This window comes from Bombus vosnesenskii, unplaced genomic scaffold (genome assembly GCF_011952255.1).
Source record: "Bombus vosnesenskii isolate JDL3184/JDL3185 unplaced genomic scaffold, Bvos_JDL3184-5_v1.1 scf7180000013542, whole genome shotgun sequence".
In the NCBI taxonomy this organism is placed as follows: Eukaryota; Metazoa; Arthropoda; class Insecta; order Hymenoptera; family Apidae; genus Bombus; species Bombus vosnesenskii.
In genome coordinates this window covers 253,251-276,246 of record NW_022883108.1, presented here as the reverse complement: position 1 = coordinate 276,246, position 22,996 = coordinate 253,251, and the positions used below count along the sequence as shown (strand labels likewise).

General features: G+C 32.9%; 4 protein-coding genes across 8 annotated transcripts; 1 reads left to right on the top strand and 3 right to left on the bottom strand.

Moving 5' to 3' along the window:
• Nucleotides 1-117: 117 nt before the first annotated feature.
• Nucleotides 118-7,037, bottom strand: LOC117238575 (myb-like protein X). The gene is made up of 6 exons (XM_033503587.1): nucleotides 6,816-7,037; nucleotides 6,099-6,271; nucleotides 5,248-5,981; nucleotides 4,215-4,454; nucleotides 3,873-4,028; nucleotides 118-3,799 (listed from the first exon to the last, which is right to left on the bottom strand). The coding sequence occupies exons 3-6, from the start codon at nucleotides 5,359-5,361 to the stop codon at nucleotides 1,097-1,099; spliced, it is 3,213 nt and encodes a 1,070-aa protein (XP_033359478.1). The 5' UTR covers nucleotides 5,362-5,981; nucleotides 6,099-6,271; nucleotides 6,816-7,037; the 3' UTR covers nucleotides 118-1,096.
• A 775-nt stretch (nucleotides 7,038-7,812) lies between these two features.
• On the bottom strand, nucleotides 7,813-10,218 carry LOC117238582 (TWiK family of potassium channels protein 7). Its single transcript, XM_033503602.1, has 5 exons — nucleotides 9,911-10,218; nucleotides 9,049-9,180; nucleotides 8,707-8,896; nucleotides 8,265-8,480; nucleotides 7,813-8,005 (listed from the first exon to the last, which is right to left on the bottom strand). The coding sequence occupies exons 1-5, from the start codon at nucleotides 10,079-10,081 to the stop codon at nucleotides 7,845-7,847; spliced, it is 870 nt and encodes a 289-aa protein (XP_033359493.1). The 5' UTR covers nucleotides 10,082-10,218; the 3' UTR covers nucleotides 7,813-7,844.
• LOC117238581 (TIP41-like protein) lies at nucleotides 7,833-12,959 on the top strand. Of its 5 annotated transcripts, none has more exons than XM_033503600.1 (6): nucleotides 7,833-7,970; nucleotides 11,218-11,399; nucleotides 11,466-11,645; nucleotides 11,747-11,969; nucleotides 12,053-12,211; nucleotides 12,710-12,959. In XM_033503600.1, exons 2-6 carry the CDS (start codon nucleotides 11,221-11,223, stop codon nucleotides 12,908-12,910), a joined length of 942 nt encoding a protein of 313 aa, XP_033359491.1. In that variant the 5' UTR covers nucleotides 7,833-7,970; nucleotides 11,218-11,220; the 3' UTR covers nucleotides 12,911-12,959. The 5 variants fall into 5 exon arrangements, with proteins under 5 accessions (XP_033359491.1, XP_033359487.1, XP_033359488.1 ...); XM_033503596.1 differs by lacking the exon at nucleotides 7,833-7,970 and adding an exon at nucleotides 8,324-8,408; XM_033503597.1 differs by lacking the exon at nucleotides 7,833-7,970 and adding an exon at nucleotides 10,623-10,812.
• Nucleotides 12,960-13,112: 153 nt separating this feature from the next.
• LOC117238583 lies at nucleotides 13,113-14,521 on the bottom strand. Its single transcript, XM_033503603.1, has 4 exons — nucleotides 14,178-14,521; nucleotides 13,895-14,074; nucleotides 13,586-13,797; nucleotides 13,113-13,509 (listed from the first exon to the last, which is right to left on the bottom strand). The coding sequence occupies exons 1-4, from the start codon at nucleotides 14,302-14,304 to the stop codon at nucleotides 13,210-13,212; spliced, it is 819 nt and encodes a 272-aa protein (XP_033359494.1). The 5' UTR covers nucleotides 14,305-14,521; the 3' UTR covers nucleotides 13,113-13,209.
• Nucleotides 14,522-22,996: the final 8,475 nt, after the last annotated feature.

Below are 22,996 nucleotides of genomic sequence, written 5' to 3'. Positions count from 1 at the left end.
AAAGGTTTAATAGAATTAAGTAATTACTAAATTTCTAATTAGAAATTAATATTAAAATTGGCCAGGTTATACAGAAATTTACCAACCCTCAAAATAATAAAAGATTAGTTAAACACATTACAGATCCCATAATATTATAACCTTTATTTTGCAAAAAATAGCCAACCCATAGAACGACTCTTACACTATATAATTATTAAAATTACCAAGCCATAGATCTATTTTAAACTTATAATTATTTTACAGAAAACTTCCAAACCATATATTAATTATACTATTCACTATTAAATAAGCCATTGAAAAACATTATAAAAGAACAAGAAATAAAATATATCCAAAAGAAATAAATCTATTTCCGTTTTTTAAATTAGACTTTCCAAACTATATTTTTCTCAATTTTAGACCATCGAGGATTGGTAGCATTCTGCACAACTTGGCCCAAATATCTCCAATTAATGTGCAATGGTAAATTATTTAGAACCTGCATACAACATGCTTCTTGCTTATCTTACTAAAAAAAAAAAAAAAACAGAATGTAAAAAGCACGGAGATTCCTGTAAATAAAACAGCTAATTACCAAATATAGTAATAATTAAAAATAAGCTTTTTAAGAGTATATAATATAATATAACATAATATAACATAATCTTTTTTGTTGCACAAACAATAATACAAAAGAGCATTAAATATCGTGTGTGTGTGTGTGTGTGTGTGTGTGTGTGTGTGTAGAAGTCACATACTATTAGTCTATGACAACGAATAACGCTTCCACAACGAATTATATGACACAAAATTATAGGCATTTGTGTATGTGATGTCGTAAAATATTTTCAAGTGTTTCTATGTTAAAATGAACTTGTATACAAAAGGCTACTAATCTCTGAAAAGTAAAATACCATTGTACACTTCATCTTTTAATTTGAAATACCAATGAAATGATTGTTCCATTTTATACCTTTCATGTAAATGAGAATTAATAATATGATATATCTTCTAAGCAACAGAAGCGGAGGAAACTTGACTTTTTGACTGTGTAAAAACTATATTTAAGTTTTATAAAAAAGTGATCTCATAAATATATATGTATATTTATACACTACTCCACATGTGTTTCATTTTCAGTTTTGGAGTCGTCAATTTTGAGAGATGGCATATCAACAATATTTTGTATTTCATGTGATATGTTTTCCAAAGTCTCCGTTTCGATGGAATCAGTGTCAATATTTATATCAATAACTTCTTGTCGTTTTACAACTTCTGCACTTGCTAAATCAAGTACTTCTCGTAACACTTCTGCTGCTGCATTTGCAGAATCGCTTATTGAATCTTTTCGTTGTGGAGAATCTACATTCACGATTTCCAAATCATTTCTATTAAAATTCTCCTTATCAGTCGTATCTTCTTCAAGTAACACAGTCCTCTCCAAAACTTCTGATTTTTTTGAATCAGAATCATCTACTTTTATTTGCATTCTATTTTCATTACAGGATATTATTTTTTGTATCGATTTAGGCGATCTTTGTTTGGCAAGTATTGTTAAATCACCTTCATCATCGGCTACGTCCATTCCGTTGTTCGTTTCTTTTTGTTTAATATCACTTTGTTCAATCTTCTTTGAAACATCAATATCATTTGCTTCCATGGTATCTTCAACACAATCTTCACTGAATTTCTTTAAACTTTCTTTATTAATCGTTTGAATCGCTTGCCCATTACACATCGCCTCCTTTCGTTCCTTTTCCTGTTTTCCTTCCTCATCATCTTTAATATCTAAATCTCTCTTTGCATCTTCTTCTCCACCTCTTTCTTTAACTACTTTAACTTCTTCAACTACTTTAACTTTTTCAACTTCTTCAACTATTTTAGTTTGTTTTTCCTCTACCTTACATTTATCTTCCTCATTTTCTTGTTTACCTTTATAGTTTTCTCGTTTATTTTCCTCGTTTTCTTGTTTACCTTTTTCGTTTTTTCGTTTATCTTCCTCGTTTTCTTGTTTATCTTTCTCGTTTTCTTGTTTATCTTTCTCGTTTTCTTGTTTATCTTTCTCGTTTTCTTGTTTATCTTCCTCCATCTGCTTATATTTTTCTTTATTACTTTTTTGTTTGTCTTCAGAATCACTATGTGAAATTTCCATTATTTCTTCTGACTTCACACATTTTATAGATTCATGAATATTTTTATCAGTTTCATCATTATTATTATAATTATCCTCATTTTCTTTTTCACTTTCCTTATCCGTGTCTTCTTTAGTTTTAGTTTCATTTTGTGACGGACTTATGATGTTTATTTCTGCAACTTCATCTTCTTGTAGATCTTCTGTTTCTTTCTCAGTCTTATGTGTTTGATCATCATCAGATTCTTTCATGACAAGTTTTACATCAACAGCATCTTCTACTACTTCCTTTTTAGGCGAATTAATATTACTTCCTGCATTAGAATTTATATCTGCATGGTTACTTGTGTTAAAATTCTTTTCACTTTCCATCAATTCTTCTTCATCATCTTCTACTGTAATTTTTATAGTCTCAGACAAATCTTCTACTTGATCATCTAGTGCTTCACTTGGACCTGATGTTTCTTTCATCCAAGTTTCATTACTTAATTTCTGTAATTTTAATTGTGGTTGTTTATAGTGTGTCAATTTGTGTGTCAAACCTATAAATTTATTTTCATAACTAGCTCCACATTCATCGCATACATATGTTTGAGTCTTAAATATATCATCTTTATCATCAGATTTTGGAGACTGCAATTCTTGGGAATTTGTAACTGTAGGAAGTTTCACGAATTTTTTAGTATTCTTTCTGTTCGTTTTTCGTATATTCTTTTCAAAGTTTTCCTGATCGTTATCGTCATCACATATTTCTATAGTAACAGATGAAGTACTTGTAAAGCTCAATCGCTTTCTCTTTAATACAACATCCTCATTTGACGACGATTCGTCACTCACGTCTACATTACGATTTCCTCTTATAGGAATACCACTTAAAATAGTTTTTAATCTTTTACGATTATACTTATTGTCAATATCTGCATCCGATAAGGATGAGCCAATTGCTCGTTTATGTCTTGTTAAACGGCGGCCGCTATTTTTTGCAATTTTTGGAATAGAAGAATCTGAATCAAAACTTTGATTAATATTACGCTTACCACCTTTCTGTGTAACTTGCTTTGTCTGTTGTGCAACCAAACTGGACTGCTTTGAGTCAGTATCACATATTTCTTTTGCATCAGGCTTGTGTTTTTTATTAGGTACATCTTCATTACTTGAGTCCTTATCTGCAGTCCTTACACTTTTACTAGAACGCTTTTGACTTTGCTTTTCTATATCATTTCTTATATCACTAATTGGCTTACTGGATTTATTTTCATTTGTCAAATTTGTGGCCATTACAACATATGTCTTATTGCCTTCATCATCCTCATCAATCCTATAGAGCTTCTCCTTCTTTATTTTAGAATCTTTTAATACATCTTTTAAAAAAACTGTACAAAGTTTGATTTGTTTGTCATTTGACACTTCTTTCGCAGGTTTACTTTTACAAATATCCATATTTTTCCAACAACATTTACATACAATTTCTCCTGTTTTATGAATCTTGAATATATCATCATCAGTTTTAATAGAATTATGACATTTACTACAAACTTGTGACTTTGTTTGTTCGCTTAATTTGTTATTTTGAGATCGTGTGCGGGTCATTCTGTCAGAATCACTCTCTGATTCCAGAAATGCGTTTAAATTTATTCTATTAGGTTCAGTGCTGGTAGTTTTACGATTTACAATGGTTGTTTTTATCTGTAACATAAATATATTATATTGATTTAATATAATATATAATGATTTAATATAATATACAACTAAATATTACCTTAGGGAAAGTTAAGTAATTTATTTTTTTATCAGCTGTATCTTCCAATTTAATTGTAGTTTCTTCACATATGTTCTTTAAATCTATCAATACATCTATCACATATCGGCAAGATAAACATATGAATTTATAATCTCCATAAACATTTCCACTGTCCTAAGAAATATAAAAATCATATGTGAATTACATATTAAATTACATACCATATAAAATACAATATACAATACAAATATAAAAATATTAAATATTAAAAGTATTCATATGTATATTATTTATATATTTGTAAAAGTAATCAATATTTATAAAAGTAATCAATAAACCACTATATTAAATAGTTTCTACCTTTGTATTAAGGAGTTCCTGTATTTTGTGAAATGGATTATACTGCAAGTTCTTCTCTTTACTAATATCAAAGATAAATTCGTTTTTTGCTGGTTCACGACATAGACTACAACACTGTCTGCGAACATTTATTTTTTGCTTTGTAGTACGTTTATATTTTTCTATAAAAGAGCTGCATTGATTTAATTCATATGCACATTTGTGACAAATTTTAGTTGGTAATTGATCTGCTTTTAGTACCTATGTAAATAATAAATAGTTAATATGACTGAAAATACAAAAAAGTAAAATGCTTATTAAAGATCAATAAATATAAAAGAAATGTTGCAAGGAAATAAAAAGAATAACATAATACATTTCATATATTTATATTGTGATGTTTAAACATATATAGTTACATTTAACTTTGTGATAACTTATGTTTACTTTTTTATATTAGAAAACAAAACTCACTTTCCAAACGCACAGTTTATATTTAGTATAAATGTATCAAAGATTATGTTTTATAGAAAAATTACAGCAAATTCAATAAATCATCAATAATAGCACATACTATAGCCAGTTAAAGACTTAAAACATAACTTAAATGTCTTATAGAAGACATAGAAGCTCTTAAATCATCACAGAGTATGAAACTATGATCATACAGAGTAATAGAATCAAACATCGGCTTTCAAATTCTCCACAAAATAATATTAATCTTGTATTATTAAAGTTTGTTTATGCAAAATTAATCCAACAGCTTTGTGTAACCTCTAATATAAAGTCTGCAAATTAATGACTACATAAAACATTTATTCCTACTGTTTACAATAGACCATTCACTATTAATAATAATAGATCTGTTCATTGTATTTATATGTAATTGTAAGGAAATGAATTTAAGCAAACCCTTTGTTCAAATATTTATGTTTCTTAATGTGCACAAATATCGACGCACGCTCAGACTTACTGTAGCAAACTTAATTGAATTCGAATATCTCACTAGCAAATTAGTGATTTCAAGTAAGAATATTTCTTTTTAGAAAACTACCTTAATAAGTGAGCAGATTTCGAGTTGGTCATAATACATTTGTTTATTGTCCGTTGTAACATCCAAGAAAACACCTTCATCACTCGCACAGAGAAAACAGTACTGGCTTGACATGCTGCCACATAGAACTCAAAGAATAAAAACCGATTGTTTAAATAATAAACTAATCAAATACTTAGAGACATCAATCCGAAAATAATACTAAATTTTAGTTATATAGTAAGTAACAAAATTCATTGAAACGTAGTAGATTGGCGGTAATAGTACCCCACTAAGATGGCGTACAACATACGCTATGTCGACCTATCGAAACATATATATTTGCAACATTTTGACCGTTAAATTTGAAACCTTAAACATCAATTACGTTTTAATTACTGTTGTTATGTAATAAAATAATATCAGTATTTGATAATTAAGGTGCCCTAATAAGTAAATAATAATTGCTTTTTCTCTAGATTTTCCTTTATTAAAGTAATTTTAGGTTTTAAACATTCATAACGCTTTTATTTCATCAAGAATGTGCAGACTTAAATATTTTGGTCAATTTAGGTACAAGTATATCTTTGAAAAACATGTATCTATCAAAAAACATTGATACTTCCACATCTTCGATCTTTTAGTGTTCACGTTGAGACCATTTTTGCAGTGACGAAAGTGAAAATAAATCAAATATAGATCGATTCTGTTCGTGAAATTGTTCGATACGAACTTTTATGTTATCTAATATTGACCTGAGAAATAGAAAAAAATGTTAATTATAAATATTCCTTACTGAATAATAATTAAACAATCTTATTCGTTATTTATAAAAAGAACATTTTGCTGAAATTAATTGGAGGGTTAAGTACCTGAAGGATTCTGCCATGTTCTCAGAAAACTTGAATAAATCTTGCATGCAAGTATTTGTTAAATCTGTAAAACGTTTTTTAACAATAGCATTCATTTGATCATTTCCTTGTTTTATTTTCTCCAACTTCGGTTGTTCAGTCGGATCTTTAATGCCGGTCATTGTACTTAATTGCTAAACAGGAAAGAATTGAATAAAAACGTATTCCCCATAAGATAAAATGTGCCATAGTATAGACGAAATGGAATATCCCCCTCTTAAAATTACGCAATGCCTTGTAACGGTAAGTTTCAGTTTGACCAATTCAAACAACACGCGCGAAACAGTATACATGAATACACGTGGGTAGCATGACGTAAGAGTCAGACATATTGAGTATTTACAATGGCCTCAGTACGACATACACATGTTGTATTTAAAAAAAATGATCAAGAATGATTATGTTTGTATATAAATTCAATCCTCATATGCACTATGTAACATGAATAAATTACAAGTAACTTTGAAAAACTTTGTTATGGAAGGCTAGATACACATATGTATTTGCAATAAATCATTGAATGAGAATATTGCTTCAACTGAAAATTCATCTAATACATATTTTCCCTTCATTAAATTGACTTTAAACGCACAATTAGAATTTTTCTAATACAAAACTATCAAGTAGGAGAACCACCGCGATTCTACCTTCATATAAAATATTTATTTAAGTACGCACACGATACGCAATGCACACAATAGCTGATGGTCGGTCGGTTCTATTTTGCACGATCTGGACCATTGGACCGAAATTATCACCGATTTAACCAACGTAGACGTCACTGTGAGAGCCGACAACGAATGCAGAACAACGTCCTTTGTCCTGCTTCGTGCGGTGCTATAATTTCTAAATTTAGTGATTGCTCGTCTACGAATTATTGTTTTCGTCGATCAGGGTAGTTCAACATTAGAACTACTGATCGAACTCAGGGTTAACGGTTTCTGCGCGTTCGCGGGTTAATCTACCGACGCGCGCAGTTCACGCGGGTAAAATTTTTAAGTTTAAGTAAAGATAGCACATGTACATCGAATATTATAAACTTATTTCAAAAGGAATAAACAGTCGAATTATAAATCTTGCTTTCAGTCAGACACTCGACTCATAAATAACAATTTGCATTATCTGTTTTTTCTTTGGCTGGGTATTATTAGCATTCGCAGCTATATCACGAAGCACAGCTTCTACTGCTTCTTCCCATTTTTGATCTTTCGAATCTTCTCGATTAAAAGATGTTGACCATTTTAAGCGCGGCATTGATATCACTGTCAAAACTTTTCTAAAATTAACAATAATATGAAAACATTCAAAGATTATTATTATAAACAATATAATTCATCATGATTACCTAAGATCTGAATGCAGCGCGGACATATCGCCTCCAGCCTGTTCACCTAGTCTGCGAATAGTTTCAGCCAATGGCCCACTGAGCCTTTGCAATCTTCTCCATGATTGAGCATATTGTCGACTTACAAGCTCAATAATAGTACTCGTCAACGCCAAACCAACCAAGATATATAGAGTACATAGTAACGTGTATTTCGGTTTCTCTATAAAAAGACGATAACAGAAGGTATATAAATAATAATCTATAAATACGCACTACGTGGGTACGAATAACAGTATCCTTTCGAACGTAAAGTAAAAACTACTTATTACGTCGTGGGTCCGCGTGATATTTCAAAAACTCTTTTAAGTGTAACATGTATTTTAATACTTACTCGGTACTAAGTCACCGAATCCTATCGTGGTCATAGTGACAAAACAAAAATAAAATCCATCAAAAAAATTCCAGTCATCTTCCCATAACATGAACATACCTGCACCGCAAGCGAGGTATAAAAAAAGTAAAACAATCGCTGTAAATGCTCCTATAAAAAGAATATGCAACTTTATATTTTTGTATAAAAATTTATAATGCAATTTGTATAACGTGCAAAAAAACGATATATAATAATATCAAGAGCATTATGAATATACTAATTCGAATATAAAGTTGGTTATCGTTTTATTGGGTTGGTAACTAAGTGAATGCGGATTTTATCAATACCACCTACCAATAATGGCTTTCTCTATTTAATACTTTCTCTATTGAACTTAATATAATTCAAATGAGTTAATCGAACTTACCAAGCGATCGCCTTCCTGCTAAATTTGTCGGAACGCAGGGAAAAGAAAAGTGAAGCGGGAGTTTCGATTTTAGGGTTAATGCGATTTTAACTACACCTCCAGCGAATAGTTTCCCCCAATCAGCTATTACTATCAATGTCAAAGGTATGCCAACGAATGCGAATAAGATGCAGAACATCCTTCCCAGATTAGTAGATGGTACAACGTTCCCATATCCTTAAAACAACAAAAGAAAAAAAAGGAAAGAACAACCAAACAAACAAAAATATAGAAACAGTATTTGTTGTTCGTCCACTTAATCTACTTGTGAATTTCGTGTTTTTAAAATTACATTAATTCGTACCTAATTGTATTATATGTTAGGAAACTGTTACAAGCACAATCTCTTGATCGTCATAAATCAACTTAGATTTAAATTACACGTTTAATTGTTATTCATTACCAATCGTTGTAAGAACAGTGCTTGCGAAAAATACGGCTTGAAAAACACTCCATCTTTCAGTTACGATCGGCTGTAAATCTGTCGTATCTCGATTTTCTTGGTCTATTGTGTCTGTCACGAAAGAGACTAACAAACCACCTTGTGCTGCTTTCTGGACTGCCTCTTCGTAAGCACGTAATTTTACGCTAACCTGTAAACATCCCTTGCATCGCATTCTTTCTAACTATTCAAAAACGATTGGTACGTTTCAAAATATCGGTTCGATTTTGATCACCTCCACCAAGTGAGTATTTCGAATCGAAATTTGAAGGTGCACCATCAATGTTGAAATCAGCGACTTACCAATGTGCGTAAATTTGACACATCGGTATTGTTAGAAACCGCATTGACGAATGAATATCTTTCAGCACGTAAATTGGCGCGCAAAACTTCCAAACGTGCTAATTCTGCCGGAAGTTCGATATGCCGAAAAACCTGTTAATGAAAACTATAATAATAAATTCCACCAAATTATTTTATGATTTATATATTTCAACATTGTTCTAGAATAGCATAGTTCTAATGTAAGAAATTAACTTTGTTTACTAACGACATTTAATACACTTGTTTGTAAACCTCTTGACTCTCAAGTGGTTGGTCTTCCAATATCATTTTACGTGCTTCAAATATATGTTCGGTTTGCATTTTGATAATGTCGCTAATTATTTTATTCCGTGAGTTTATTACTAGGTAATATTCTTTCAAAGATAACATACAAATTCATTTTTTAAAAATTGCAAACTAAAAGATAAACGATATATGTAAACGTTTAACAAAGGAGGTTAGTATTAATCGCATCGAGCCATGCGATTGGTCAATTGCTAAAAATAAAGACACCAAATGGAAATCCAGATCCGCGTTGTTATTTCTGTAAATATTACATTCTATAAACTTGCGTAAATAAATAGTTAAAAAATTGGAATATTCATTGGTATGTTTAATAATATCAACAAAATACCATTTGTCATTAAAAATCTTTCTATACATTTTTACATTATTTATAACATTCCTTTAACGCGTAATTATTTATAAAAGAGTAATTTTTCATCCAATTGTTCTTTTCATATTTAACAGCAACTTTATATAATTATTTGACGAAAAATGCAGTAGCTATTTCTATTTAGTTTTTTTAATTTAAACGTGCACGTTTAAAAGTTTAACTTACTAAACCACCAATTGCTGTATAAAGCATCAATGCAATCAAAAGTCCAACGTGACCAGCGATCGACTTGATTTTTTGTATATGTTGCTTTTGAAACAATCTTCTTTCTCCTGTAGTTTGTCCGACATTTTCTTCAGTAAATCCCACAGATAAATCAGACTTTTTGATCGACATTTTAAACACACGCGTTTTGCGAAACACGTAACTGCTTCTTATACTCGAGGGAGACTGATTGGGTTCACCCGAATCTTCTACAATCACTTCGGTTATTTCCGTACGGAAGAGCGAAGGAACTGTGGTCTTAAAACTTCGCCCAGAATTCAATTTTGTCAAGTATCTTTAGATATGATCGATATTACATATTTTTAAGCAGTGCCTGGTGTTTTGATAATTACATGATCTTCTCCTATCATATACTTAAATTTTACTTATTTAAATTCATTCTAATCTTTTCAGTCATTCTAATATTTTATTTTTGAGAACATTTTAGTTAGCAATCCAAACATACCAAGTTTTAATTTTTTATACTACATTCACGGTAATTTATTATGAACACATTTTCGTGGAGAAAATATATATTTTGTAATTCAGATTGACCTATACTAAAAAAATATGTTGATAATATTGCAATGAAATGTTATTTTTAATATGGAAATATGTAAGTACTTACATACATTGTACATATATTTTATAAAAGGTATACAATTTTTGCAAGTAAGCGCTTTGCGTACAGTCGGTAATGAAGTATTATGAACAGACTGCGATTGTCATGTTCGAAAGAAATTTTCAATAAGGAAACGAATAATTATTCAAACAAAAATAGCAGCGATCGCTAGATAATTGGAATAACATCCGTGATGTTATTTGACTATAAATTTAATAATTAAGCTTAATAACTAGTTTTCGTGAGTATACCTTATGTATATACAAACAGTATGTGACAGTTTATAGAATATTATTATAACAGTTAATGAAATAAAAATAAATCTGGTATTAATTATAAAATACATTAAAATACGTAAAATCTAGTATTGCATTATAATATAATAAAGATGCAAAATGTTACGGTTAAAACATGCAAGCGAATATGGCATTTTGTTAGGTTATTGAATCAATATCTATAAACATTCTACTTTATTCTTAATTAATTATATAGATTATCTATTGTTTCATTCAATTTCCATAAATCTAAATTGTATTAATATTTATAATTATGTTACGTAGATAGACAAATATCTTTCAAATGTGGTTATTGTGTAAATTTTTTAATTTGTATCAATGTAATATGTTCTATAATAAATATATTTTAGATCATGACAGCAGTGAAAGTTCATGGTGGAATTGACATTTTGAGGCTTCCTGTTAATCAAGAAGAACATGTATTTCCTCCGTGGCATATCAAATACACGCAGTCACACATACTTCATTCTAAATGTTCTAAGAGTGAAAATGGTTGTGGCGATAAGGATACTGATGCCTGTCAATTTTGCATGTACATTAGATAACTTTGATTATGTATAGAATTGTGGTGAATTATATTATATAAATACTTCTACAGTTTCAGCCGTACCTTAGAATTGCCGCACATGCCAGACATGGTATTTCCAAATAATATATTAACTTTAAAACATCAGGATGGTGCATCCATGCAATTCAATGCATTAGATGCTTTGAGAACTGTATCAAATGGAAAAATTAATATTCAATTAGCATGTGCAGAAGCTTGGAAAGAATCCAGGTACAGATATGTATACTCATATGTATTCACTTTATTTATCAATACATTTTTTAATAGTAATAATAATACATGTATGTATATATATATATATTATTCCATAGATCAGAAAGCAGTGAATATTTGGAAGAAAAAGTAAAACCATTTGATTGGACATTTACCAGTAATTATACTGGGACGATATCTAATTTTGAAATTCAGGAAACTAATGAACGAATTGACGTGGATAAATTAAAAAGGAGAGATAAAATCCTGTTTTATCATGATTTAACATTGTTTGAAGATGAACTTCATGATAATGGCATTGCAGTTTGCTCTGTAAAAATTGTAAGTCACTATATGAATACATTTGTCCTAAAAAAGAAGTATATAACTTGTTTTATCCTAATTTTATTTACTGATTTAAATAGCGAGTTATGCCAACTAGTTTTTTCATTTTATTGAGATATTTTCTGAGAATTGATGGTGTAATGTTGAGGATAAATGATACGCGGCTGTATCATGAATTTGGTCAAGATTATATATTAAGAGAATATACATCAAGAGAAGCCAGGGTTGAAGAAATACGTGTAAGTAATTGTTTAATATAGTTTTAATACAAACAAAGAAATACGTGTAAGTAATTGTTTAATATAGTTTTAATACAAACAATACTCTAGAACAAAACTATAACAGCTCATGTTTTATCCATACCAATAACATGACATGTCAGTGATTTTGCTTTCAAAATTTATATTGCCTTGCAATGCAATGACAAAACATTTTTATTTTCATTTTTTGTTAATAAAAATTTCAATAAAATGTTGGTAAATTTTTTTCTAATTGAAATGAGATTAAACACAATATTATTATAATATTATATAAAATGTTACATACATATTAAATTTATTTTTTGCTTGTCCTTTTAAAATGTACTGTGTTTCTCTTAAGATATAGACTGTGCTTTTTTAAACTTACTGTTTATTGATATTTTATGGATAACCAAACTCCTGAGTTTCTATGAAGTCTCTACTCCACTACATAAACAAAATAACAATTAGAATGAACCAGAAATTAATTTTTTTTAGGTTCCACCATCACTTTTTGTAGAGCCAAGCGAAATAGCACCACATTTGCCCTTAACTGGATGTCAGTATCATAAGCTAATAATGATGTCAAGTAAAACAGAATTAGTCACAAACAATGACAACGAATTGGTTAATGAAATAGTAACAGCCAGTGTAACACCTAGAGCTAATATAAGTGAAATAGACAATTCTGTTACCTAAAATTTCCATTTATATATAAATATATCACAATCTGAAACAATCAAATGTGCATTTATTGAAAAAAGACATTGCCATGTAACCTTTCATTGTGTGTGAATTTTCAATTTAATTAACAATAAAAAATTTTTAATTCGATATATAATATTTAACACATGAATAATGCATCCAAAATGTTCTAAATAAATGCTTTTTCAGTAATATATCTAGTACCATTATAATTGTTTTATTCCATCATTTAACAATTGTATAGAATTGTCACATTTTATATCTGTAAAATATAGTAGAATCTACTTTTATTTCTATGTTTTGGAAGAAGATGCTGTTTCATTTAAATTTTCATCATATCGTCTTCTAACAACTGTATTTATCCACAAAAGCAATATTTTATTATATTTGTGTTCACTTATGCAAGTAATTCTGTTTGCAAGAAAATATAGTTTGGCATTAAATAAATCTTCACATGTAATTTCTTCACTTGATTTCTTTGTGTACATAAAATCGAATGTACAGTAACCTACTGCATGTACATGAGCACAACGTTTTAGTTTTCTACCCAATGTCCCATTATTTGTCTCCAGTGACCAATTATGTTCAAAAATCTATATAATAAATATATACGTTAATATTATCTTGATCTTTCATATTTTACAGTTAAAATTACATTTTATCACTTACAGCTATATCAGATATACTTGTCCCAGGAGAATACACAAATTTCGGACGGGGATTTGGTAAATGTTTTGGGCACTTTTGAGTTTTTAACGATTTAATATCTATATTCTTTGCACTTTTATTATATTTAATGTCAATTTTCTTTCTTCGCAATGCAGCTCTTTTGAAATCTTCTTTCTCATAATAAATAATAATATTTCCTGTTCCATCATCAACTATAACAATTTTTATTTAAATTACTTGTTTAACGCAAAGACCTTTATTAAAGCTTACAGATATTACTTGTCAATTCACATAGTTTATATTACTTACCATGATATTCATAATATTTAGGATCTTCAGAAACATCTATCACAAATCCGACTATTTCTATTTTTCTTATTTTAATATAAGGCATATTGAGAGGATGAAATTTGACATGTTTACCCTCAAAATAAGGTATAAATCTATACAATTCCATTATTAAGAAGGGTTCAAAAATTTCTATATTATCTAAAATAATTTACTGTGCTTGTAATAATACATAATATTTATATAATGATATATTTATAATTTATACTACTTATCAATTATTGCATTTAATGTTTTAATCCACCTTCAAAATTTTTATGTTTGAAATTGACCCACTCTTTTTCATCAGATAGATACTGCGGAAAATCATAATCTCCTTTGTATGAAACAAAATCTTCGTTGATTTCTTTTGGTAAATCCGTCCAATTCATTAGATCTATATTTGCTATATTTGTTATATTTTCTAATTAAAAAGAATATATAATTTAAAAGAAGATCTAGAGAAATTCACTACACACCACATTTTATTTCAGTATAAATAACGTTTAGAAAATTTAGCAGCATGTATTAAGTGTTTACATTCACGTATGTTGAGATGAAAGATTTGGCGCGAAGAAGTTTGTTACCAGTAGAAAAGCACTTGAAAGATTCAAGTCTTTATTTTAAGCAATATTAAATTTGGACGTTTGCCACTAGAGTGCACTGTTAGTTCCATTTTAAAATTGTAATCTTGGCGCTGGATTAATTTTAAAATATATCAGGCAAGTACAATCGATAATTTGAAAAGATAAAATGCAAAGCGAATTGAAATTAAAAAATTATTTATTTATATTTTTATTAAACATTACAAATGCAAGCGATGTAAAATAGAATGAAAATAAATAAAAAATAAAACTTAAAAATCAGTTTACAGTCAAATAGACGTAGACAATTTAAATTTTTTACTAAACTTATATGGAATCAATACTTATACGCAACGTATAAGTAAGATATTAAAAGAGATGTAAGAATATTCATAGTCTTTTAGTATAAAACAACAAGAATCTTTGTTTTCAAATTATATTACAAAAATTATGTTATAAAAAAATTCTAGTTTTACGAGAATGTGCAACTTGTATTGATGGAACATTTTTGAATGATAGTAAGTGACATCAGCAGTGTTTGCATCTATGAATAGCTGAATGATCAAAGGCACGGACACACAGTGTTTCCTTCGGTTGAAACCGTAATTGCTGTTACCAGTCGTATTGTATCGCAGTAGACTACCACGGATCAAGTCCCGTGTGCATTGTTCCTTTACACACCGTCTGACCTTGGGAAGGTCACGCCTGTTACACGCACCTCGCATTCCTCGAATCCCCCGCGTTCCATTCTTCGCGGAGGTAAGCTTACTTCGATAAGCAATAACGTCTCATTTCATGCACACTAATGTATACCTCTTGTGAATTAAGTAGCGGATTCCAGTTTTTTGTTTTGGTTTGTTATAATTTAAATATAAATTGGAAGTCTAATATTGTTATAAAAAAAGATCAGTTTAAGAATATTTCCTTCAAAAGCAAGGATTCTTTAGTTTTCGTTGTTTCAACCGGATAATACGAACAATTCCTAATAAAACAGATCGTTCTTAAAATTTCAGCAGTTTGTATTTGTAGCATCTCGCATGCATGTTTTAATAAGCATTACAGTTGCTGACACATGATGTACGATACACCGTAGAAAAGCAAGCGAATGCTAATGATAAAAATATTATCAAAAGTTTCCTATAAGTTAACCTAGAAAAATGTATTCGGTTACATTCTCTAATGTTTAAATATGTTTGCAATTCATTTCTATGTAAATAAATAAATAATGCACCCTTTATTTACTTGTCTTTCATTCAATAAACGTTGAAAACGAAGATATGTACTATTATCTTTTCTGAATATCATATGCGTTTCTAGTGTAATAGGTGTTTCGAGTAGGTGGCGCCACGAGTAATCTTTCGGCCCGCGAAGAATTCAAAATACATTAAAATTTTAATTTGAAAATTTGCGCCTTGAAGTGTAACGAGAAAACAAGAATAAAGTACAAGTAGAAATTTCTTCGACAATATCGATCTATCAAGAAAAACATTATAATATCCAAACGCGACAAGGATTCTCTGGAAGATTGCAATGGCAAGGAGACAGCCTTTTCTGGTTGATCTAGCGATATAAAAAGGTAGAGGAAGGAAGAAGAAGCGAAGCGAATCAATTCGCCAACATTGTGACACGATATCTGTACCTATGAAAGAAACACGTAGAAAAACTGTTGAGCTTCGTAACACAACCGAAGGAAGAAACCAAAACGGGGTTAGCGACAGTGTCAAGATTCTTTCGAATCAATGACTCTTACTTAATTTTGAACATTTTTGAAATGAGCAATTTAAATTGAACCATTGCTTCATTTTTAACTTGATCTTCATTTATAAATTACATTATTTTATTATAATTGTTCCTATCATCGTTATTGTTCAGAACTCATTCGTTGTTCAAACGCGGTGACTTTAGAACAATGTGTTCGTACATAAATTATATCTGTTGGTATATAAATTGCATCTGCTGTTTGTATTATGCGTGTTAACAAATTATATAAGGTAACGTTTGCTTTTTCTTCTTGTTATACCCATTACTGACAAAATTACCGAGAACGGAAGCGAGCTCTCATAGTCTCCTTCTATCTATATCGCTTGTCTAGTTCTCATTAGCGATGAACCAACATCCGTTTGCGGAGCTCATTATAGCATTTATTACAAATTCAATACCGTGCGACCATTAACTCACGAATATCAATATTATATTACTGTAAGCAGGATTGCGAACAATTAATAGTACAATATACATCGCGACAATATTCTTCTATCGAGTTCTTGAATTCTTTTCAAAGATAGGATCCTGAATCGATCCCGTCGCTATTTCGCAGATTAGCGATGTAGTTGGAACGTGACAACCCTCTGTGATGTTCAAGATTTCATATCACTTTCAGATCTATTTAATACAATTGATGTTACATTAACAACAGTCTTGTTTACAAGATGAATTTCATAAAGGATAGAATTAACAGAAATCAGATATGATACTTAATGTTTGCTTTGCCGTTGAAAATTGACAAGGAATCGATCACAGGCACGATTATAATTGCTGATTTCTAGGAAATAATTCCTACAGAAGAAACATTTACAGTATTCTGTTGTAAGGTTTCAAGTGTACTGTCTACATTCCGATGATACAAACTAAGACAAAGCCAAGCAGCGTTATAAAAAAAACTCCGCGGAAAATGAAGCTTTTTCATCGGTAACAAGTGTCTGGATTTTGAGAAATGTATAGAAAGATCGTTGTTGAAACGTATAATTTTCTGTTTTAGGTGCATGATAGAAGATTCTTCCTTCCAGGAGTCAAAAAATTTGGCACGGATCATTTTCGTTATGACGCGTGCGAGCCCTTCGTTTGTTACCGAGAAGCAAGAGGAAGCTTCGCGTGGCGTTCGTTCCCATCGCTGAGCTTTGCTACCTCGCACGCTGCCATGATGCGTAGGTGTTTCCGGCCGGCTGAAGCACGGGCATCTGCTCGATCTCTCGTGCGCGCAAGAACGAAGAAAGAGAAGGAGAAAAGAACGAAGAAGGAGAAGGAAAGGAGAGAGAGACAGAGAGATGGAGAGAGAGAAAGAGGACGATTAGAGAGAGGAGACAGCAACGCACGGCGTGACGCAAGAAAGAGAGAGAGAGAAGAACGAACCGGCAAATAAGGGAGCTAGCGAGCAGAGCGAGAAAAATAGAGTCTGTCAGCGGGTGAGCGAGTAGAAAAGCAGGATGCGAGTGGAAGGACGCCGGCCGTGGAGAGAGCAACCAAGAGAGAGAAAGAGAGAGAGAGGGAGGATATGCTCGGCCGGAAGCAGTTACTCGTGCGATGTAACGAAAATATCAGCCGTCCGTTTCGCAATCGGCCTACCCGCGTTCGCCGAGTTTAATATAGAACACTCGCACGCCCTGTCGCGAAAACATCACACTAACCCCGCTAACCGCACGTTGCTATTGCATTTATCGCGTCAGATCGAGAAAAAAGATCCCGTTCATCCTCCTCAGTATGATTCGACCGAAGCTGCGTCGACGAAAAGAAGACGTCTGCACAGTGTCCAGGTACTTTAAGGCGCGCACTAAAGCACGGACGACCTTCTCTTTGGAATCCGTGCGGTTACTTCCACATATCGTGTCCTTGATATCTGCCTTCGATGCACGAGAATTCGATAATCGGGTGCAACTTGTACGATATTTTCTATCGTTCTTAATCCTCGCGACTTAACTTCAACGAGGCGAATCAAGATTGGGTTTATTATCAAAATATGTATCCTATTTTTTTTTTTTTTTTTTTTTAGGAAGTACGTATATCGATCGTTTTCATCGATGGATCATTTTAAATACACGCTTCCTTTCCACTGGATCGCGAAAAACGTACCGCGACCTCACTCATTCTAATCTCTCTTTCACGGTAATAAATTTCTGTATATCGTATCAGCACAATATTGAGCTTAATCTGTCCTGTTAGATCGTAAGTCATATTTGTGTAACCGATGGCTCGTAGATCTTTCCCTCTTCCTTCTTCCCCCCCCCTCTCTCTCTCTCTCTCTCCACGTGACCTTGGCTCTCCCATTACCCTGACGCGATAATAAATTCTTACGACGGATCCCTATAAAATCGCTCGGCGACGAACGCTTCTCGCCTTCGTTTCGTCCCCGGATGCTTCGCTTTTAATTCCCTGCCCGATAAACCTGATCGACCGTAAAAGCGTCTGGCTGCTTCAGATACCTCGATCGCACTCCACTCTTTCAAAATTTCACGAAATCCTCTCCCTCTCCGCTACTCGTTCGTTTTCGTGAAATGTTTATCAGCGACTCGCGCGCGAGTGACAGCCGCGATAGCTCGTTCCATCCTCCGTTTCACCTACCACATGCACGAATCACTGATCAATACGTCGTTCGTAGAACGACACTGGAAATATCACGCGATTCTCGGAATATCGCGAGCATTCCACGAACACCTCTCTATCAGTCTCGATTCTTTTCCCGACCGCATTATTGGTTCGGATTTTTGCGTTTCCGGGACGATGCGCTTCGAACGCATGTGTACAATGGTCGCTTCTATTTGACTCTTCTGTCGCGTCGAATGGCGCGTTCGATCACTTGGACTGCTGCTCCGATGGAACATATCCGAGTTACGCATGACGCGAGAAAAACTATTGAAGTATTGTGAACTAATCAGGGCAAGGATTCACTCTGAATTAAGTTTGCCTCGTCCTCTTTCCAACAATCGATCTCTTATGTCTTAGGAATTGAACTATCGACGAACCATCCTTCCGACGAATAAAATCTCACGCGTATCTACACGAAAACCATAGAGCAAGAATAGGATAAGTCACATTTAGCAATTTGAAAGTCCAATATCTTATCAACGTAACATCATCAATTTCTAATCTACTGCTAAAATGCTTATCTTCTTATCGAATAGGATGTTCTCCCTTTTAAGTACGTCATATCAATGTACATGCTTTTAATCGCTGAATAACATCAAAGTTAAAAAATCAACAACAGAATTGTTCTTGTCACGCCCTTTCCCTGTAATCTTCGCATACTTGATTGTTCTGACGTATTCGTGAAAACGATAGTTCGTTAGAGCACGTATCCGCTGTAATCATAGACTAACACGTATTTCCTTATCGTTTAGAATTGCATTCGTGCGAACAAGTTGTTGCGCCCTGTAACAAGTTGTCCATCCGTTTGTTTCTCTTTGGCGCCTTGTATCATCGTGTCACATAGAACCGTGCACCTTATCACCCTACCTTTTTGCCAATATTCCGTTTAACGTTCTTTCAACAACGATTATATCGTCAAACTGCACCGAACAAGACATATATCACAATACTGCTGCAAAGATTGTTTGTTGCATTGTACCACTGGAACTGGAAACCTTTCTGCAGCGTGTTGCACCTTTGTCTCTCCGCTGCTTACGTTCTGTAGGTAAAGCGACGCGATAAACACCGCGTACCATATCGTATAATGTCTTTAAATCAGCCGGTACTATGAAATTATCGTGTCACGTACGAGTATAAGTGCTTATCCTTAATACAATATGTTGCAAAGGATGAAACTAGTTTCGCGGGACGGACAGAAGGTGAAGGGGAAGAAGGGGTTAAAGGACGTCTCCGGTAGCTTTGACTTCTTCGAATGTGGTTGAACGAGTCGTCAAGGTAAGGCAAAGCGAGGCAAAAGCGAGCCAGGCCAATCTTCCCTCTCGTTGATGCGTTCGTTCGTGCGGAGAGGAAGGGATAAGTAACCGGAGATAGCGATGGAATCAACGCGTTCCGAATCGCTTCGGACCGTTGACAAAACTTCCATCGCGTCGAACGTTGTTCAATTACTGTGCGTATGTTTAAGCACGGCACGGCGCAAAGTGTCGACCAAAACCTTCGAATCGAATCTCGAGGAAACGGCGAGGACAAATTTGTGAAAGACCGATGCTTCAAATTCTGATTCGTGTTATTACGAAAGATGCTAACTCATCGAGGACCGAGCAATAATTTATCGCAGTAACTGCAGAATATATTCGCGCATATTCTTATTCTCTAATGGAACTTCTTTCATCAGGTTCCTTTGATTCTCGTACTATCGAATTTTTGTAGCTATTTGAAAATACCGCTATATGACTTATCAGTTTCTTAAAACTTTATATTTTTGGACCTAATTGATCGTTAGTATAGAAGCGTTGTAACAAGCGCGTACATTTCTCTAAGTTCAACTTGAGATCTGAGCGAAAGAAATAACGACGAAAAATATTCCCTTTCGCAGCTACAACATTGAAAAACAGTATTTAGATAACATAGATCGGTAAAAAAGAAATTGCAAATGAAATGTCGTATTAAAGCAACGTGACCCTTAATGAATTAATATTCCACAGATGTTTTCGAGTGATTTCGAACAACTGGGGCGATAACGCCGCATTCTCCTAGTATTTCTATACGGTCTAATTAATATTCCAAGAAATGCACATACGCTGTGTTCTATCTATCGCTCTTTTCCTATGAATTACTGGAAACGCCGCTCATTCATTCCATTAAAACCAAATTATTATCGGAGATTTTTGTCTGACTAAATCGTTCGAAAACTTGCAACGGACGGAATTTAATGCCCATCGCTAACCGGATGAAGCCCAAGAAAGGAGGGAAGGGGAGATCGTGTACAGGTCTCGACATCGAAGGTGGAGTTGAAGGGTGGGGAAGAGGCCACTTCCGGTCACGTGACAACACTGGACCAGCCAGCCTGCCACTTTGCTTTCTTCTTATTTTCGACTCGTCAGACCCCCTTTCTCTCTCTCTCTCTCTCTCTCTCTCTCTTTCCCTTTCAACCTTCCCTTACGTAGCTCCTCATCGGCGTCATCTTCTTATTCTTCTTCTTCTTTTTGATTAACTCAAACTGTCACGAATCGGTCAGGAACAAGCGAAACAGATGGTGGAGGACGTATTTTCACGTCTTGTTCTCGTCGCCATGGAATATTCAATTTGCACGACGATGTTCACTCTTCATTCATAGTAAATGCATCTTCGACTCCTATATCGCGATAAAGATTGCAGGAATTAATTATCAATCGAAGGGACTGTTGCAGCAAGGAGATATCTCCACTTTCCAGTAATTAGAGCGAATCGATAAAACCGACTTCAAGACCAATTAAAGTCGAATCGCTAGACTGACGATATTTATGCAAATTCATACTTTTATGAATATAATCAGACAGATCGGACTTCGATAGAAGATTGTTTTATATACGAAACATCGTAGAGCGTGATGTAATTTTGAGATCCAATATTTTACATCTTTGAATATCCTATGAATGCGTAAAAATCGACGAGACACGTTCTTAAACGTACTATAAATTCATAGCGAACTAATATTCGTAGTGCTGAACTTTCGCACTTTTCAACCCGCTAGCTTTAACACTTTTTTCAATCGATAGAATTCAAATATCAATGCTCCGGCTATCAGTGGAGTCTATGAAAATCCAGAAATATTTTATTTCTTACAAAAAGCATGTATAAAGAATGAAAAAAAAGATAAGGACGAAATTCGCGCGAGAAAAAAAAGAAAATAAAAAAGTATTTGCTTACTAACTTTATTAACAATTGCCGGTATAAACCTGAATCTACTAACAATTAGATAACAACATGTGCGTCAACGCATTCCTATGGACGTAACGAATTCGCATCAACCGGAAGTAATGGAATTTTTCGTTCTTTTCTATTCTCCTGTTTCTCTCTCTCTTTTCTTTTTTTCTTTGTGCCGTTTTATTAGCCATTGCGATATATTATTTATCAAAGGTAGAAAGATTGTTCAGTTTGAGGCGAATTTGTATCGATCCATGGAGGGGGGGGGGGCGAGGGGATTAATACACCGAATTGGTACGTTTCTTCGTTTTCTACACCACATTGTTCTTTTTTAATATTGTACGTCCGTGCACGTAAGACATATATCGTAGTTACGTCGATGTTAAACGCTTTGCGATTACAATGTCCCGAAGAATCAGGTTTCGCAAGGAGACTACACGGTAACGATACTGATGCGACGAGAGCTTATTCACCGTAGAAGAAACTGATCGAACCTGGATACGCTGATACATCTATTTATTTTCCTTGTTTATCGCAATCTGTTTTTCTTTCTAACGATTTTGGACAGATTTTCTGATCTCGCGGCAGGCTGTATCCTTGTCTTTCTCTCGATCGTTTTCCATCAAACAACGTAGACACACAAGTTACGAATTTTATTTGCCTTCGTTCTCATTTCGTCGATCTATTATTTTATCCGAAGTAACGAGAAGATTATCGCTGCGATGATACAAAGGGTGGATGAGTATTCTTCTTCGAATTTTCGCAAGGATTTCCATTGTAAATGTATTTCGAAAGCTGTCGCTGTTTATAAGTACGATGCGGCAAACGTCGAAAGAAAGACCAAGGATTGATGATACGGAAGAGAAAATGTTAAGCAAGAGAGACAGGGAGGAATCGATCAGATGTCTCGACTCGTGTGATAACCTCTGCGCACCCGACAAATGATATTGCAAAGAAC

Coding starts and splice junctions, on each gene's coding strand:
- LOC117238575 (XM_033503587.1), bottom strand. CDS start 5,361: ATGTCAAGCCAGTACTGTTTTCTCTGTGCGAGTGATGAAGGTGTTTTC. Junction 4,455..5,247: donor AAATCTGCTCACTTATTAAG/GTAGTTTTCTAA, acceptor TTATTTACATAG/GTACTAAAAGCAGATCAATT. Junction 3,800..3,872: donor ATTACTTAACTTTCCCTAAG/GTAATATTTAGT, acceptor TTTATGTTACAG/ATAAAAACAACCATTGTAAA.
- LOC117238582 (XM_033503602.1), bottom strand. CDS start 10,081: ATGTCGATCAAAAAGTCTGATTTATCTGTGGGATTTACTGAAGAAAAT. Junction 9,181..9,910: donor ATACAGCAATTGGTGGTTTA/GTAAGTTAAACT, acceptor TTTCATTAACAG/GTTTTTCGGCATATCGAACT. Junction 8,897..9,048: donor TGTCAAATTTACGCACATTG/GTAAGTCGCTGA, acceptor GGATGTTTACAG/GTTAGCGTAAAATTACGTGC.
- LOC117238581 (XM_033503596.1), top strand. Junction 11,400..11,465: donor GATGCCTGTCAATTTTGCAT/GTACATTAGATA, acceptor ATACTTCTACAG/TTTCAGCCGTACCTTAGAAT. Junction 12,212..12,709: donor CCAGGGTTGAAGAAATACGT/GTAAGTAATTGT, acceptor AATTTTTTTTAG/GTTCCACCATCACTTTTTGT.
- LOC117238583 (XM_033503603.1), bottom strand. CDS start 14,304: ATGAATTGGACGGATTTACCAAAAGAAATCAACGAAGATTTTGTTTCA. Junction 14,075..14,177: donor CAAACATAAAAATTTTGAAG/GTGGATTAAAAC, acceptor AAATTATTTTAG/ATAATATAGAAATTTTTGAA. Junction 13,510..13,585: donor CAAGTATATCTGATATAGCT/GTAAGTGATAAA, acceptor TTTATTATATAG/ATTTTTGAACATAATTGGTC.